Below are 13,458 nucleotides of genomic sequence, written 5' to 3' on the forward strand. Positions count from 1 at the left end.
AGGTGCCTTTGCATTGTTGTCTTCAGTTGAGAAGGGACAGTTGTGCAGCTAAAAAAGACACAACATCAACCTTAAGGCAGCATGTAATCTTTATGGACTCAACATATTGAAAGTGCCAGCTTTAACATAAATGCTGCCATGGCTTGTACAAAATTTGGTCCCTTGCCTCTTTGGATTACTTAGACTAATTTACTGTACTTCTCTATGTTTCATTAGTGGGAAACTCAGGTATGGATGTTTTCGTTTAGAATTTGAACAGGAAGAGACACAACAGAAACTCTTCTTTCGTGATTCTACCCTTTTTTTTTTAGACTAAAAGAGAACAGAGCTTACCCATCATTGTGATAAAGGCTGACTTGAATGAATGTTGCTTTAAGAGTAAATAGGTGTTTTATTTTAATTCTATCTAAACAACAACACTTACACAATAACATCACAATTTTAAGGACTGACCTTAGCTGTACTATTGCTCATAACACTGCGGATAATCAACCTCCTAACATTTCAGTAGGGTTAGCACGTGCCTACTGGTCCATACATATTATTATCCTACAAATTTCATGAAAATAAGTGCAGTCATTTGTAAACAGAGATGGAGCAAACATACATACATACAAACAAGTGCCAAATCAGTTTTAATTATAAAATTTGTTTTAATTGTATAAATATATATATATATATATATATATATATATATATATATATATATATATATATATATATATATATATATATATATATATATTTAAAGATATATCTGTGTTTCTTTGCCATGGTATTATTTCAAAAGTCCTCTGTAAATTTAAAGAGGGAAAAATTAACATGACCCAATTTTGTTTGAATTTTGACTTGAAGCTGAGAGCTTAAGATGTTATTAAAGTAATTAATTCATCCATCCATCCATCCATCCTCTTCCGCTTATCCGAGATCGGGGCGTGGGGGCAGCAGCTTGAGCAGAGATGCCCAGACTTCCCTCTCCCCGGCCACTCCTACTAGCTCTTCCGGGGGAATCCTGAGGCATTCCCAGGCCAGCCAAGAGACATAGTCCCCCGAGCGTGTCCTGGGTCTTCCCCTGGGCCTCCTCCCGATTAGACGTGCCCAGAACACCTGATCAGATGCCCGAGTCACCTCATCTGACTCCTGTACTCTGAGCTCCACCCAGATGACTGAGCTTCTCATCCTATCTTTAAGGGAAAGCCCAGACACCCTGTGGAGGAAACTCATTTGTGCCACTTGTATTCGCGATCTCGTTCTTTCGGTCACTACCCATAGCTCATGACCATAGGTGTGGGTAGGAGTGTAGATCGACTGGTAAATTGAGAGCTTTGCCTTGCGGCTCTGCTCCTTTTTCACCACGACAGACTGATGCAGAGCCCGCATCACTGTGGATGCCGCACCGATCCGCCTGTTGATCTCACACTACATTCTTCCCTCACTTGTGAACAAGACCCCAAGATACTTGAACTCCTCCACTTGGGGCAGAATCTCGCCCCCAACCCTAAGAGGGCAGTCCACCCTTTTCCGGCTGAGAAGCATGGTCTCGGATTTGGAGGTGCTGATTTGCATCCCAGCCGCTTCACACTCGGCTGTGAACCGATCCAGTGAGAGCTGAAGATCACAGCCTGATGAAGCAAACAGGACAACATCATCTGCAAAAAGCAGTGACCCAATCCTGAGCCCACCAAACCGGACCCCCTCAATGCCCTGGCTGTGCCTAGAAATTCTGTCCATAAAAGTTATAAACAGAATTGGTGACAAAGGGCAGCCCTAGCGGAGTCCAACTCTCACCGCAAATGGATTCAGCTTACTGCCAGCAATGTGGACCAAACTCTGACACCGGTTGTACAGGGACCGAACAGCCCTTATCAGGGGGTCCAGTACCCCATACTCCCCGAGCACCGACCACAGGATTCCCCGAGGGACATGGTCGAACGCCTTTTCCAAGTTCACAAAACACATGTAGACTGGTTGGACAAACTCCCATGCACCCTCCAGGACCCTGCCAAGATTGTACAGCCGGTCCACTGTTCATCCTGAATCTGAGGTTCGACTATCTGATGGACCCTCCTCTCCAGGACCCCCGACTAGAGTTTTCCAGGGAGGCTGAGGAGTGTGATCCCTCTGTAGTTGGAACACACCCTCCGGACCCCTTTCTTAAAGAGGGGGACCTCCACCCCAGTCTGCCAATCCAGAGGCACTGATCCCTGATGTCCATGCGATGTTGCAGAGGCATGTCAACCAAGACAGTCGTACAACATCCAGAGCTTTTTAAAGTAATTAATTAATGTTATTAATTAGTAATGTTGGCCTCTGGCTTATTACCATACATTTTTGAAGTAAACTGAAGAGATGCTGCTCTTAGCACCGACCCATTTATCAGACATGCCTCAACTGCTTCTCAGTCAAACCTACGAACTTGAGAAACATCACACAGTGAGTGTAAAAGATCTGATGGCTGCTTATGTCTATAACATCAGAAAACATAACACACTCTGAAGAATGTAATAAAAATCTCTATATTCACCTGGTAGCACTTCAATCACCACTGCCTAAAGAACTCTATTATGGCCTATCAAAAGAGCTGCTTGTCCGAAAAATGTAAAGGACAAATATTCAGAGCAAGGATAAAAGTTACAAGCTGATCTGGAAATGAAAGAGGCAAAGGTCTGGAGCGAGGATAAAAGTAATGTAGGTGCGAAATAATGTGTGGCTGCTGCAATTATCTTGGCATTTCACATTTATCCTCCCTGTTTTTGGGTAAATCAAACATTGATTATTTTCCAAGTAATACATTTCCACAGTTATAACATGAACGTTAAGACAGACAAGTTAAGAATAACGTGTGTTTCTACAGCTTTATCAATCCACACATAAATTTATAATACTTCCTAGCTCCCATTAATCCATGCAACCGAGCACCCTTTCTTAGAGAAACCATACAGCATTAAAACTGTATTATTATGTCCCCCTAATTCTTAATACATAAACTAATCTTGATCTACAAAATACATTTAACATATCTTCAAATTAAAAGAACATAAAAATGTTACTAAAAAACTACCCACAAGTAAGGAGGAAAGGATCCAGACCTAAAGAGTTACAACAAGTTCAGCTATTGTGATAATTTGGGTACTGCAGAGAATTGGCTTACACCTCTTATTTCAAATACTTTTTTAGTGCTGGACAAGTTTCATCAGACTAAGCAGAAAAAGCAGCAGGGGGACTAGAGAGTTTTGTGAATATGCAGTAGAGGAAAAGGGAGTACAGTACAATTAAAACTAAAATGTGTGATCAAGACATTGAAATGTGGACTGAATTCATCCATGTAACTGCACAGGAAAGTAAGTTACATTAACCTGGCTGTCTCAGCAACAGAAATGATTCACTCTGCACCAATGATTTAATGATGGATCATTCTGAATTGTGGTGACTCCTGATGCTTTGCGAAGACAGCATGGCATCACAGAGTTGTAACAAAAATGCACAGATAATTCAGACATGTGTACTGTAATCATACCTCAGTTCACAATTTATGTCGCTGCCTGATCTGATTCATGCATGCATGATGTCACTACCTGCTTGGTTCTCCAGCCAGATTTACACCCCACGTTTGTTAAAAAGAAAAAAAATACATATGCAGTATTTTCATTTGAGTGGTACATTATCAGACCATAATGAGAATATATAACTTTGATGTGCATAGCATCTGTGCAGATAGATCAAAAACAGAAAAGAGATTCCAGCTACATCCAGACCCACAACATCAAACAGTGGAACAAGCGAGTCGCATGCTGCCAGTTTGTGACATGGTCAATCAGTGCCCTGAAGACTGGGACTCCATGATTGAAATGATACGTATATGAATATTTTTTTGCTTATTCCTAGTTTGTGGCCATTTGCTATATTTTATTTTTGGTTATTATTCAGTCTGTGTCTTTTGAGGCATGGTGATACAGCACTGCTACCTCACAGCGCAGATCACATTTATTGGTCACAATAACTGGTCCATCATAGCTGTTAGTCACTTCTCCAGCTCTTTAATTAAAATTGCACTATTATAATCAATCAAAACTTGTTCAATTTCATCTACCACATTGATTTTAATGCATGGCATCAAGTTTGGCAAAGTTCCGAAGGTTTGCTGGATTTCACCGAACCCATAGTGAAGCGAACTCCATGAATTTCACTCATCACTACTGGTGATCTTGTCTGAACTAGCCACATCCTCGTCTAATCCTTTTCACAGCCTCCATAACAGCTCAACTGAATTCCTAATCTTCAGGGAGACATAATTTACTCTCATGTACATTAAAAACAAAAAGGCAGACAGATGGCAACTTTTGACACAAAGTGAGCTTCAAAGGATGATGTGGATTACTACTATATGTTGAAGAATTCAAACCTGGATGTATTGCATGAATCTTCATATCAGTGGTATAAATGACAAGGTAAATGATATATCCCTGTCTGCTTGGAGCCTTCAGATACTGAAAGTTCTATTAAGATTTTTCAACTGTCAGTGAAATTGACTGGTACTTGACTTATTTTTAAACATATGACCACTGTCCTTGGTTGTTTGCAACTATATTATTGTACAATTTTTATATTTGTATCACAGAAAAAAATATTAGCTGTATTACATAATGTCTGCCCAATGCATTTCCCTCACTGTTTCAAGTAGATTAAAGAAGTAAAAGAAGACAAATATATCTTAAATGGAAAAGCTGATGGCTTTCACATAAATGAGTAAAGTGGGTAGTGAACATAAACGGATATGTCAGGATTATCAGATTTAGAAGCTACAAATTATTCTATTTATTTTTGTACTGTCAGTAATAAGTGTGGGTGGCTTGATGGGCGGTACATATTTTTAATGGATACATTTACCTTAATTAGCATGGTGTTCAGAGTCCAGTTGGTAACCACAGCATATTAAGTCATGAAATCTATGGCAAATTAAAAGTGTATCTATGCTTCAAAAAGCCATTTACTGCGTACAAATGTCTAATTGCCTGCTTGGGTTCCTGGTGATGCTAATAGATCATCTGAGAGCCTTACGTCATATGTCACTAGACATTCCTTGTCTGAGATAAGCCTTATTGCTCACAGCTGGATGTATATTATACTTTTTTGCTTCCTGTGCAGCAAATGTAACAATCAAAAAATCATTCATGTAGGTTTATATACAGTAGTGCACTGCGTAATAAGCACAGAGGACTGTTCTCATTATATCTCTCTTGCTGATTATATCCATAACAAAATAGGAGCTGTGAGTCAGAAAAAGAGCTTCTTGTAAACCCCAGGCAAATAAACATTTAATTATTGGTGATACTTACAGAAGTTCTGCAAAGGAACCAAAGCTTCTGGACGTGTTTCTTGTAATTTTATTTTAATATGTTCAATAACTGACAGGAAACCTTTAAATGAATGATATTCTACTAAAAATTGCATTTTATTTCTGGCAAAGATTTCATCTAGCTAATGCCAGTATAAAGGCTTGCTTCCCCTGTTCTTTGGCTACTGAGCCTGGTTTCCATTTTACTGATTGTGATTTTAATCATAACATAAAATTATTTAGTCACGGCATAATACTAACATTTACCCCATATTTTTATTTCTGCTTTTTCCTTTTTGTGCGTGTACAGTGCACCATCTAGCAACTGGATATCATGTTGTATTTTTGAAACGTTAAGTGAAACATGGAGGAAACTGGATTTATACTTTAAAAGAAGACCACATATTAGTGATAAGAGAGCATCTTCAGGCACCTCATGGGTAATGGAAAATGGGCACTTTGCCCCTGAAGTAGTTGCTCTATGGTCATCATTAAGAAGGAAGTTAAAAGGGCCCGAGAAAAGGCCAGGAGAACTTCCCCAAATCTCTGCGTGACAGCAAAGGATTCTCACTTGTAACATACAGGAGTGCTAATATGGGAATCAGCACATTGGCCATTGCTTTAAGAATTAGAGATCTGAATTTTATGGAATACCTGGGCTGCTAGGGAAACTTCAAGAAACAGTTGTCACAAAAATGGTAGACAGGTGGCACGATTACCCCAGATCAGTGTGAGAAAATTCCTCCCACAGAAATTACCTCTAGATGAGATTTAAAGACCACCGACTGTTAAACCTTGAGCTTAGGTTCATGAGTTGAGACAAGGAAAGTAGTTCTCCTAGGAGCATCATAAAGTCTTTGTAATCTGTTGGTTATTCAGTATTTAAACACATTATTTAGGTAGTCTCTTCTGATACTTGTTTTCATGGGCACAGTCTTGTTGTTTACACTTGTTGTGATGAGATTTGTGTTGTACTCAGTGCCACGTTACACATGACCAAAGCTGTCTATGATGGCTCAGTGCAGCCCTCATTATTCTAGTTTGGAATCTATATATATAAAATTCTTTTCGCGTTTGAAATGGAAATTATGTATGACCACGTGATATGAAAATTATGTATGAAACGGAAATTACGTATGACCACACGATATGGTAATTACCTATGACCACAGAACATATTATAATACAGGAACTAGCCAGGCGCGTTCTGACAGAAAAGTTTTATTTATTCGTCCACTTGACTGTCGCTGAAACTGCCACAGTGTAACTTTTTTTTAGTTGGCAGTACTTGATAATAGAAGAGATGAGGAAAACAGCGTTGCGTCTTTCTACTTTTTAACTGCGCCGAGCTGTAAACAATGTGAAGACGAGACCGTCTTCAGCTCGTCAGCTGCGAGGGGTCGTGAGAACAAAGTGGACGCTGGGAGGCGCGGAATGTCGGGCCGCTCCGCCGAGTTGAGAGCTTCACAGTTTCGGGCAGCCTCCTCTTTTCTTGCACTGTTTGTGACACTTCAAGTCCTCTGTCGGCTCCTGGGAGAGTGGAAATCTTTGCGAATGAGTGTAATCGGTGCCATCGAAGCAGGACTCTGTTTGTAAATTGCCCTGTACAACTACTTACTGTCCCTTAAGGTAAGTTCGGGTCACTAAAACCCCACAACATTCAAGGCTGCTTTTGTGATTATTTTAACAAGTAAATCACAGGCATGTAGTTCAAGGTTGTCAGGCAAAAATTTGGACGATCACAAAGAAAATGTAATTTCTATACCACAGCGGTCATGTAGCGCCTTTCACAAGGGATCTACTACTTACCTGTTGTGTTATAGCACCTTTAAAATGTAGTTTACCCGAAACCACTCCAGTAGTGCTCAATGTATTTTTACTTCTTAAAAGTTAATGTTTTACTGTTTAATAACTTATAGACTACATTTTATTTTTTCCCTTGCACTCAGTGAGCGAAGCCACTGGGTAATCAACTAGTATTAATATAAAGCAACATTCCTTGAGAATTCTTTGTGTGTTAGGCACCAAACTGGTTTCTTTTAGCAAATTTTAAAATTCTGGCCATGTGTTAACTATAAGTTTTGTTTAGTGGCCTAGGTTTTGGTCACCACTCTTCTCAGTTTTTTCCCAGTAAAGACTTTAGCCCATATATAGACTATTCCTTTTAATGATTTAATCCTCCCATTTCCCAATCACATTTGATAAAAATTCAAATGCCTTTAGAAGCCAGTGGCATTTAGTTCTCCTGGTGCTAAATTATGGGGAGAAGACAAGTGGGCATGCCATCTCACTTGATAAGTCAAGGACATAAACCTGTATGGCCAGGGAGAGAACAGTAACACAGCTAGCATTTTCTATTTATAGGCTTTGCAACTTAAAGTTCTTCTTTAGATGACTGCTTCCATATGGATTTTATTGAAGAAAATAACCATTTTTGAAGAGGTTTTGGACTTTGATACTCTTTGTTCTAAGTTAGGTTTGCATACAGCTTTTCAAATCCTCAAATGTTGTTAGCCATACTGTAGCTGATTGCTTTGCTTGTTTTTAGCAGGGTATAGCATAGAATGTCACACATAAAAATCACATTCCTAAACTGTGGAATGGTCTGCCTGCTACTATAAGTGATGCCCCTTTGGTCTCAGCTTTCAAATCCCGGCTAAAGACTCACTACTTCAGTTTGGCATATTCTGACTAGAGCTGCTGATTAACTGTACAGACTGTATCTCTGTTGTTAGTCATTAGAACTAAAATATAAGTAATATGATAATTCTAATTTGTTACTAACCCTCACCTATTCTATTTCTCTTCTCAGTACTCAAATGTGGCACTTGGTGCCCCTGCCCACCTGCCAAGTGGTTTTGCCTGCCTAAGGTAAAGTCATCTCTGATGGACAATAACAAGAATCATCGGGTAGAGGGGTCCTTTCATTGGATTGCCTGACCCAGCACTATCCCAGCTGTGGAATGGCCAATTGGGGGAAGCAGCTTGATGGCTGTGGACTCCAGGACTCTAAACAAATCCAAATCATATTATGTGATATCATCTACTGTTACCTTCTGCTCTGTACTTGTAATATTTTTATTTTACTATTATACTGTATTGAGGGTTACTTTTGTTTTGTTCTGTGTATTGTATTGTATTGAGCCAAAGGGGATGCACAAACCGGTGTGTTTCTTCGTGCTGGTCCCAAGCCCAGATAAATGGGGAGGGTTAAGTCAGGAAGGGCATCCGGTGTAAAATTTTGCCAAATCAATATGAGGACAACAATGCAAATATCCATACCGGATTGGTTTAGCCCTGGGTTAACGACAACTGCCATCAGTAATGTTAGTCAACAGGGTGCTGGCGGAAATTGGGCTACTGTTGGCTGAAGAAGATGAAGAAGGAGAAGGAGAAGAAGAGGGGGGAGACCTGTTCGGAGGCAGGAGGAGAGGAGGAAGGTAAAGAGAGTGGAACTGAGGGTAGGAACTTTGAAAGTTGGCAGTATGACTGGTAAGGGGAGAGAGTTAGCCGATATGATGGAGGGAAGGAAGGCTGATACATTGTGCGTGCAAGACACTAAATGGATGGGGAGTAAGGCCAGTTGGATCGGAGGTGGATTCAAATTGTTCTATCATGGTGTGGATAGCAGGAGAAATGCAGTAGGGGTTATTCTGAAGGAACAGTATGTCAACAGTGTTCTGGAGATGAAAAGTGTGTCATGCAGAGTAATGATTATGAAGCTGGAAATTGGATGTGTGATGATGATGAATGTTGTTAGTGCATATGTCCAGCAAGTTGTGTGTGCGATGGATGAGAAAGAAGATTTTTGGAATGAGTTAGTTGAAGTGATGAACAATGTACCGAAGGGACAGAAAGTGGTGATTGGAACGGATTTCAATGGACATGCTGATGAAGGGAACAGAGGAGAAGTGGGGGTGATGGGTAGGTATGGTGTCAAGGAGAAGAATGAAGAAGGTCAGTGGATAATGGATTTTGCCAAAAGGATAGACATGGCCTTGGTGAATACATAATTTAAGAAGAGGGAGGGACATAGGGTGACGTACAAGAGTGGAGGAAGACGCACACAGATAGATTACATCCTATGCAGAAGAGTCCATCTGAAGGAGATTGAAGACTGCAAAGTTGTGCCAGGGTAAAGTGTAGTTAGACAGCATAGGTGGTCTGTAGGATGACACTGGAGATCAAGAAAAGGAAGAGAGTGAGGGCAGAGCCAAGGATCAAATGGTGGAAGTTGAACAAGGAAGACTGCAAGGTTGAATTTAGGGAGAAGGTGAGACAGGCACTGGGTGGTAGTGAAGAGTTACCAGACAGTTGGGAAACTACAGCAGATGTAGTAAGGGTGACAGCAAGAAGGGTGCTTGGCGTGACATCTGGACAGAGGAAGAAGGAAAAGGAAACCTGGTGGTGGAATGGGGAAGTACAGGAGAGTATACAGAGGAAGAGGATTGCAAAGAAGAAGTCGGATAGTCAGAGAGATGCAGATAGTCGACAAGAGTACAAGGAGATAAGGAGCAAGGTGAAGAGAGAGGTGGCGAAGGCCAAGGAAAAAGCGTATGATGAGTTGTATGAGAGGTTGGACACTAAGGAGGGAGAAAAGGACCTGTACCGATTGGCTAGACAGAGAGACCAAGCTGGGAAAGATGTGCAGCAGGTTAGGGTGATAAAGGATAAAGATGGAAACGTACTCACAAGCGAGGAGAGTGTGTTGAGCAGATGGAAAGAGTACTTTGAGAGGCTTATGAATGAAGAGAACGAGAGAGAGAAGAGGTTGGATGATGTGGAGATAGTGAATCAGGAAGTGCAACGGATTAGCAAGGAGGAAGTAAGGACAGCGATGAAGAGGATGAAGAATGGAAAAGCCATTTGTCCAGATGACATACCTGTGACCCTGTGTTCGGATTCAGCGGGTTGGAAAATGGATGGACATACCTGTGGAAGCATGGAGGTGTTTAGGAGAGATGGCAGTGGAGTTTTTAACCAGATTGTTTAATGGAATCTTGGAAAGTGAGAGGATGCCTGAGGAGTGGAGAAGAAGTGTACTGGTGCCGATATTTAAGAATAAGGGGGATGTGCAGGACTGTAGTAACTACAGGGGGATAAAATTGATGAGCCACAGCATGAAGTTATGGGAAAGAGTAGTGGGAGCTAGATTAAGAAGTGAGGTGATGATTAGTGAGCAGCAGTATGGTTTCATGCACCACAGATGCGATGTTTGCTCTGAGGGTGTTGATGGAGAAGTATAGAGAAGGCCAGAAGGAGTTGCATTGCGTCTTTGTGGACCTGGAGTAAAGCATAGGACAGGGTGCCTCGAGAGGAGTTGTGGTATTGTATAAGGAAGTCAGGAGTGGCAGAGAAGTACGTAAGAGTTGTACAGGATATGTACGAGGGAAGTGTGACAGTGGTGAGGTCTGCGGTAGGAGTGACGGATGCATTCAAGGTGGCGGTGGGATTACATCAGGGATCGGCTCTGAGCCCTTTCTTATTTGCAATGGTGATGGACAGGTTAGACAGGAGTCCCCATGGACTATGATGTTTGCTGATGACATTGTGATCTGTAGCGATAGTAGGGAGCAGGTTGAGGAGACTCTGGAGAGGTGGAGATATGCTTTAGAGAGGAGAGGAATGAAGGTCAGTAGGAACAAGACAGAATACATGTGTGTAAACGAGAGGTAGGTCAGTGGAATGATGAGGAAGCAAGGAGTAGAGTTGGCGAAGGTGGATGAGTTTAAATACTTGGGATCAACAGTACAGAGTAATGGGGAATGTGGAAGAGAGGTGAAAAAGAGAGTGCAGGCAGGGTGGAATGGGTGGAGGAGAGTGTCAGGAGTGATTTGTGACAGATGGATATCAGCAAGAATGAAAGGGAAGGTCTACAGCACGGTAGTGAGACCAGCGATGTTATATGGGTTGGAGACGGTGGCACTGACCAGAAAGCAGGAGACAGAGCTGGATGTGACAGAGTTAAAGATGCTGAGATTTGCATTGGGTGCAATGAGGATGGACTGGATTAGAAATGAGTACATTAGAGGATCAGCTCAGGTTGGACAGTTGGGAGACAGAGAGGTGAGATTGTGTTGGTTTGGACAAGTGCAGAGGAGAGATGCTGAGTATATTGGGAGAAGGATGCTAAAGATAGAGCTGCCAGGTAAGAGAAAAAGAGAAGGCCTAAGAGAAGGTTTATGGATGTGGCGAGGGAGGCCATGCAGGTGATGGGTGTAACAGAACAAGATGCAGAGGACAGAAAGATATGGAAGAAGATGATCCGCTATGGCAACCCCTAACGTGAGCAGCCGAAAGAAGAAGAAGATTGTATTGTATTGACCCCCTTCTCTTTGACACCCACTGCATGCCCAACTCTACCTGGAAAGGTGTCTCTTTTTGAACTGCCTTTCCCAAGGTTTCTTCCATTTTTTCTCTACAAGGGTTTTTCTTTGTCTTCTTAGAGAATCAAGACTGGGGGCCTTTCAAGAGGCAGGGACTGTTAAAGCCCATTGCGGCACATCTTGTGTGATTTTGGGCTATACAAAAATAAATTGTATTGTATTGTATTGCATTGTACATAAAACCTACTTCGAGATGCCATTCTAGATCTACATATTTACTTGCAATAAATATGTATCATCAAAGATGGTGTGCTGATGAAAAATAAACCAAAAGCTACAGAATTCTTTTTGATTTATCAAAGAAAAATGAAAAAACTTAGCTTAGCAATTTGAAAATAATATACAGCACCTACCAAGTACCAGTTTAAGACTAGGACGCAGTCTTTCCCAGGAGTTCTTATAAACGGCAATCAGAAATTGCTTTCCCAGCCATTCAGAAAGCAAAACCTGAAGGTAAATCACAGATGAACCAGGTGCTGTGTCTGTTAGTAAAACAAGCACCTTCTTTGCTGAAGTAAGATGAGATGCACAAGCCTTTAGGTATTCTTCTTTTGTGTGGCTCAATTTTTCATTTTGCAGCACCTAGAAAATGATGAAAAAAAGCATGTTAAAGAATACAGTATATACTGTATGGAAAGCCAAAAAATGATAATACTAATAAGAGAAATAGGCAGAACTGCTGCTGGAAGTTCCGAGTGCCCAAGTTCAGATCCTGGCCCATCTCAATATAAGTGGTGTTCACACATTTACCTCTATGTGCAGTAGTTTTCTCCAGAATCTCCATTCTCCAAAATGTATCTCTTTAGTGGGTTTAAAGTGACTTTCTGCAAGTGCATTTATAAGGGTAATGTAAGCCCATTGGTGGGCTCACGCTCCGTTCAAAGTTGTTTACTTCCCTGTGCTTAATGGTACTCTCAACAACTGTTTAATGGGGGCATGGTTGGACTAGTGGATATTCATGGGCTACGGTCTTTCATTGTCATTCTTCAGAGTCAAATGATGGTGGTTGTGTGTCTAAAAGTTTGGATGACCTAAAACTAGTCCTGAAACCTCCTCCTAAATAAGGCATATGCTTTGTGCAGTTTATCGTAACACATGCATGTTGTTTATAAATCACTGCCTTTATACATCCTTAGAAAAATGAAACATATTGCAATATACCCAAGAAATATGTGGATATACAGTATCTTTCAATATAATGTAAAATGTATATTGCTCAAATATATATTTTTATGATTATATCTAAAATATATGAAAACATATATTTCCCTTAATGTACTGTATTGTACTGTGTCCAGACCCAAGGCAGATCATTCATGCCTTACCTTTTAATCTGGAAATAGCTAAATACAGTCTTTCCAATTTAATTTGAAATCCCTGTAACTCACTAGCTGCATTTCATGTCGGTAGCTCTGCCAGCATATGTGGATTTCAATTTACATTTCTAAAGAAAGCAACCCCTGAAAAGGATTTAGGGGTTTATATTGACATAATGTTTTCATCATCTAGGCAATGCACAGAAGCTATTAAAAAAGTAAAATAAAATTTTAGATTATATTGTACAAACTGTGGAATATAAATCAAGGAACATTACTTTAACACTACATATTGCACTAGCAGGGATTCCCAAACTCAGTCCTGGGGACCCACTGTGGTTGCAGGTTTTTGTTCCAACCAGCTTAAGTTTTTAATTGGACTCCTGTGCAAATTAAGTGAACTGTTATTTCCCTGATTGTG

General features: G+C 40.7%; 1 protein-coding gene across 1 annotated transcript in view; it reads right to left on the reverse strand.

Moving 5' to 3' along the window:
* The window catches only part of LOC127528469 (uncharacterized), a 209,043-nt gene that overhangs the window by 80,634 nt on the left and 114,951 nt on the right, over positions 1–13,458 (reverse strand). The window contains exon 4 of the mRNA XM_051929355.1: positions 12,075–12,303. Within this exon, the coding sequence (XP_051785315.1) occupies positions 12,075–12,303 (229 nt within the window). The remainder of the gene's footprint in view (positions 1–12,074; positions 12,304–13,458) is intronic.

This window comes from Erpetoichthys calabaricus, chromosome 6 (assembly GCF_900747795.2).
Source record: "Erpetoichthys calabaricus chromosome 6, fErpCal1.3, whole genome shotgun sequence".
NCBI lineage: Eukaryota > Metazoa > Chordata > Cladistia > Polypteriformes > Polypteridae > Erpetoichthys > Erpetoichthys calabaricus.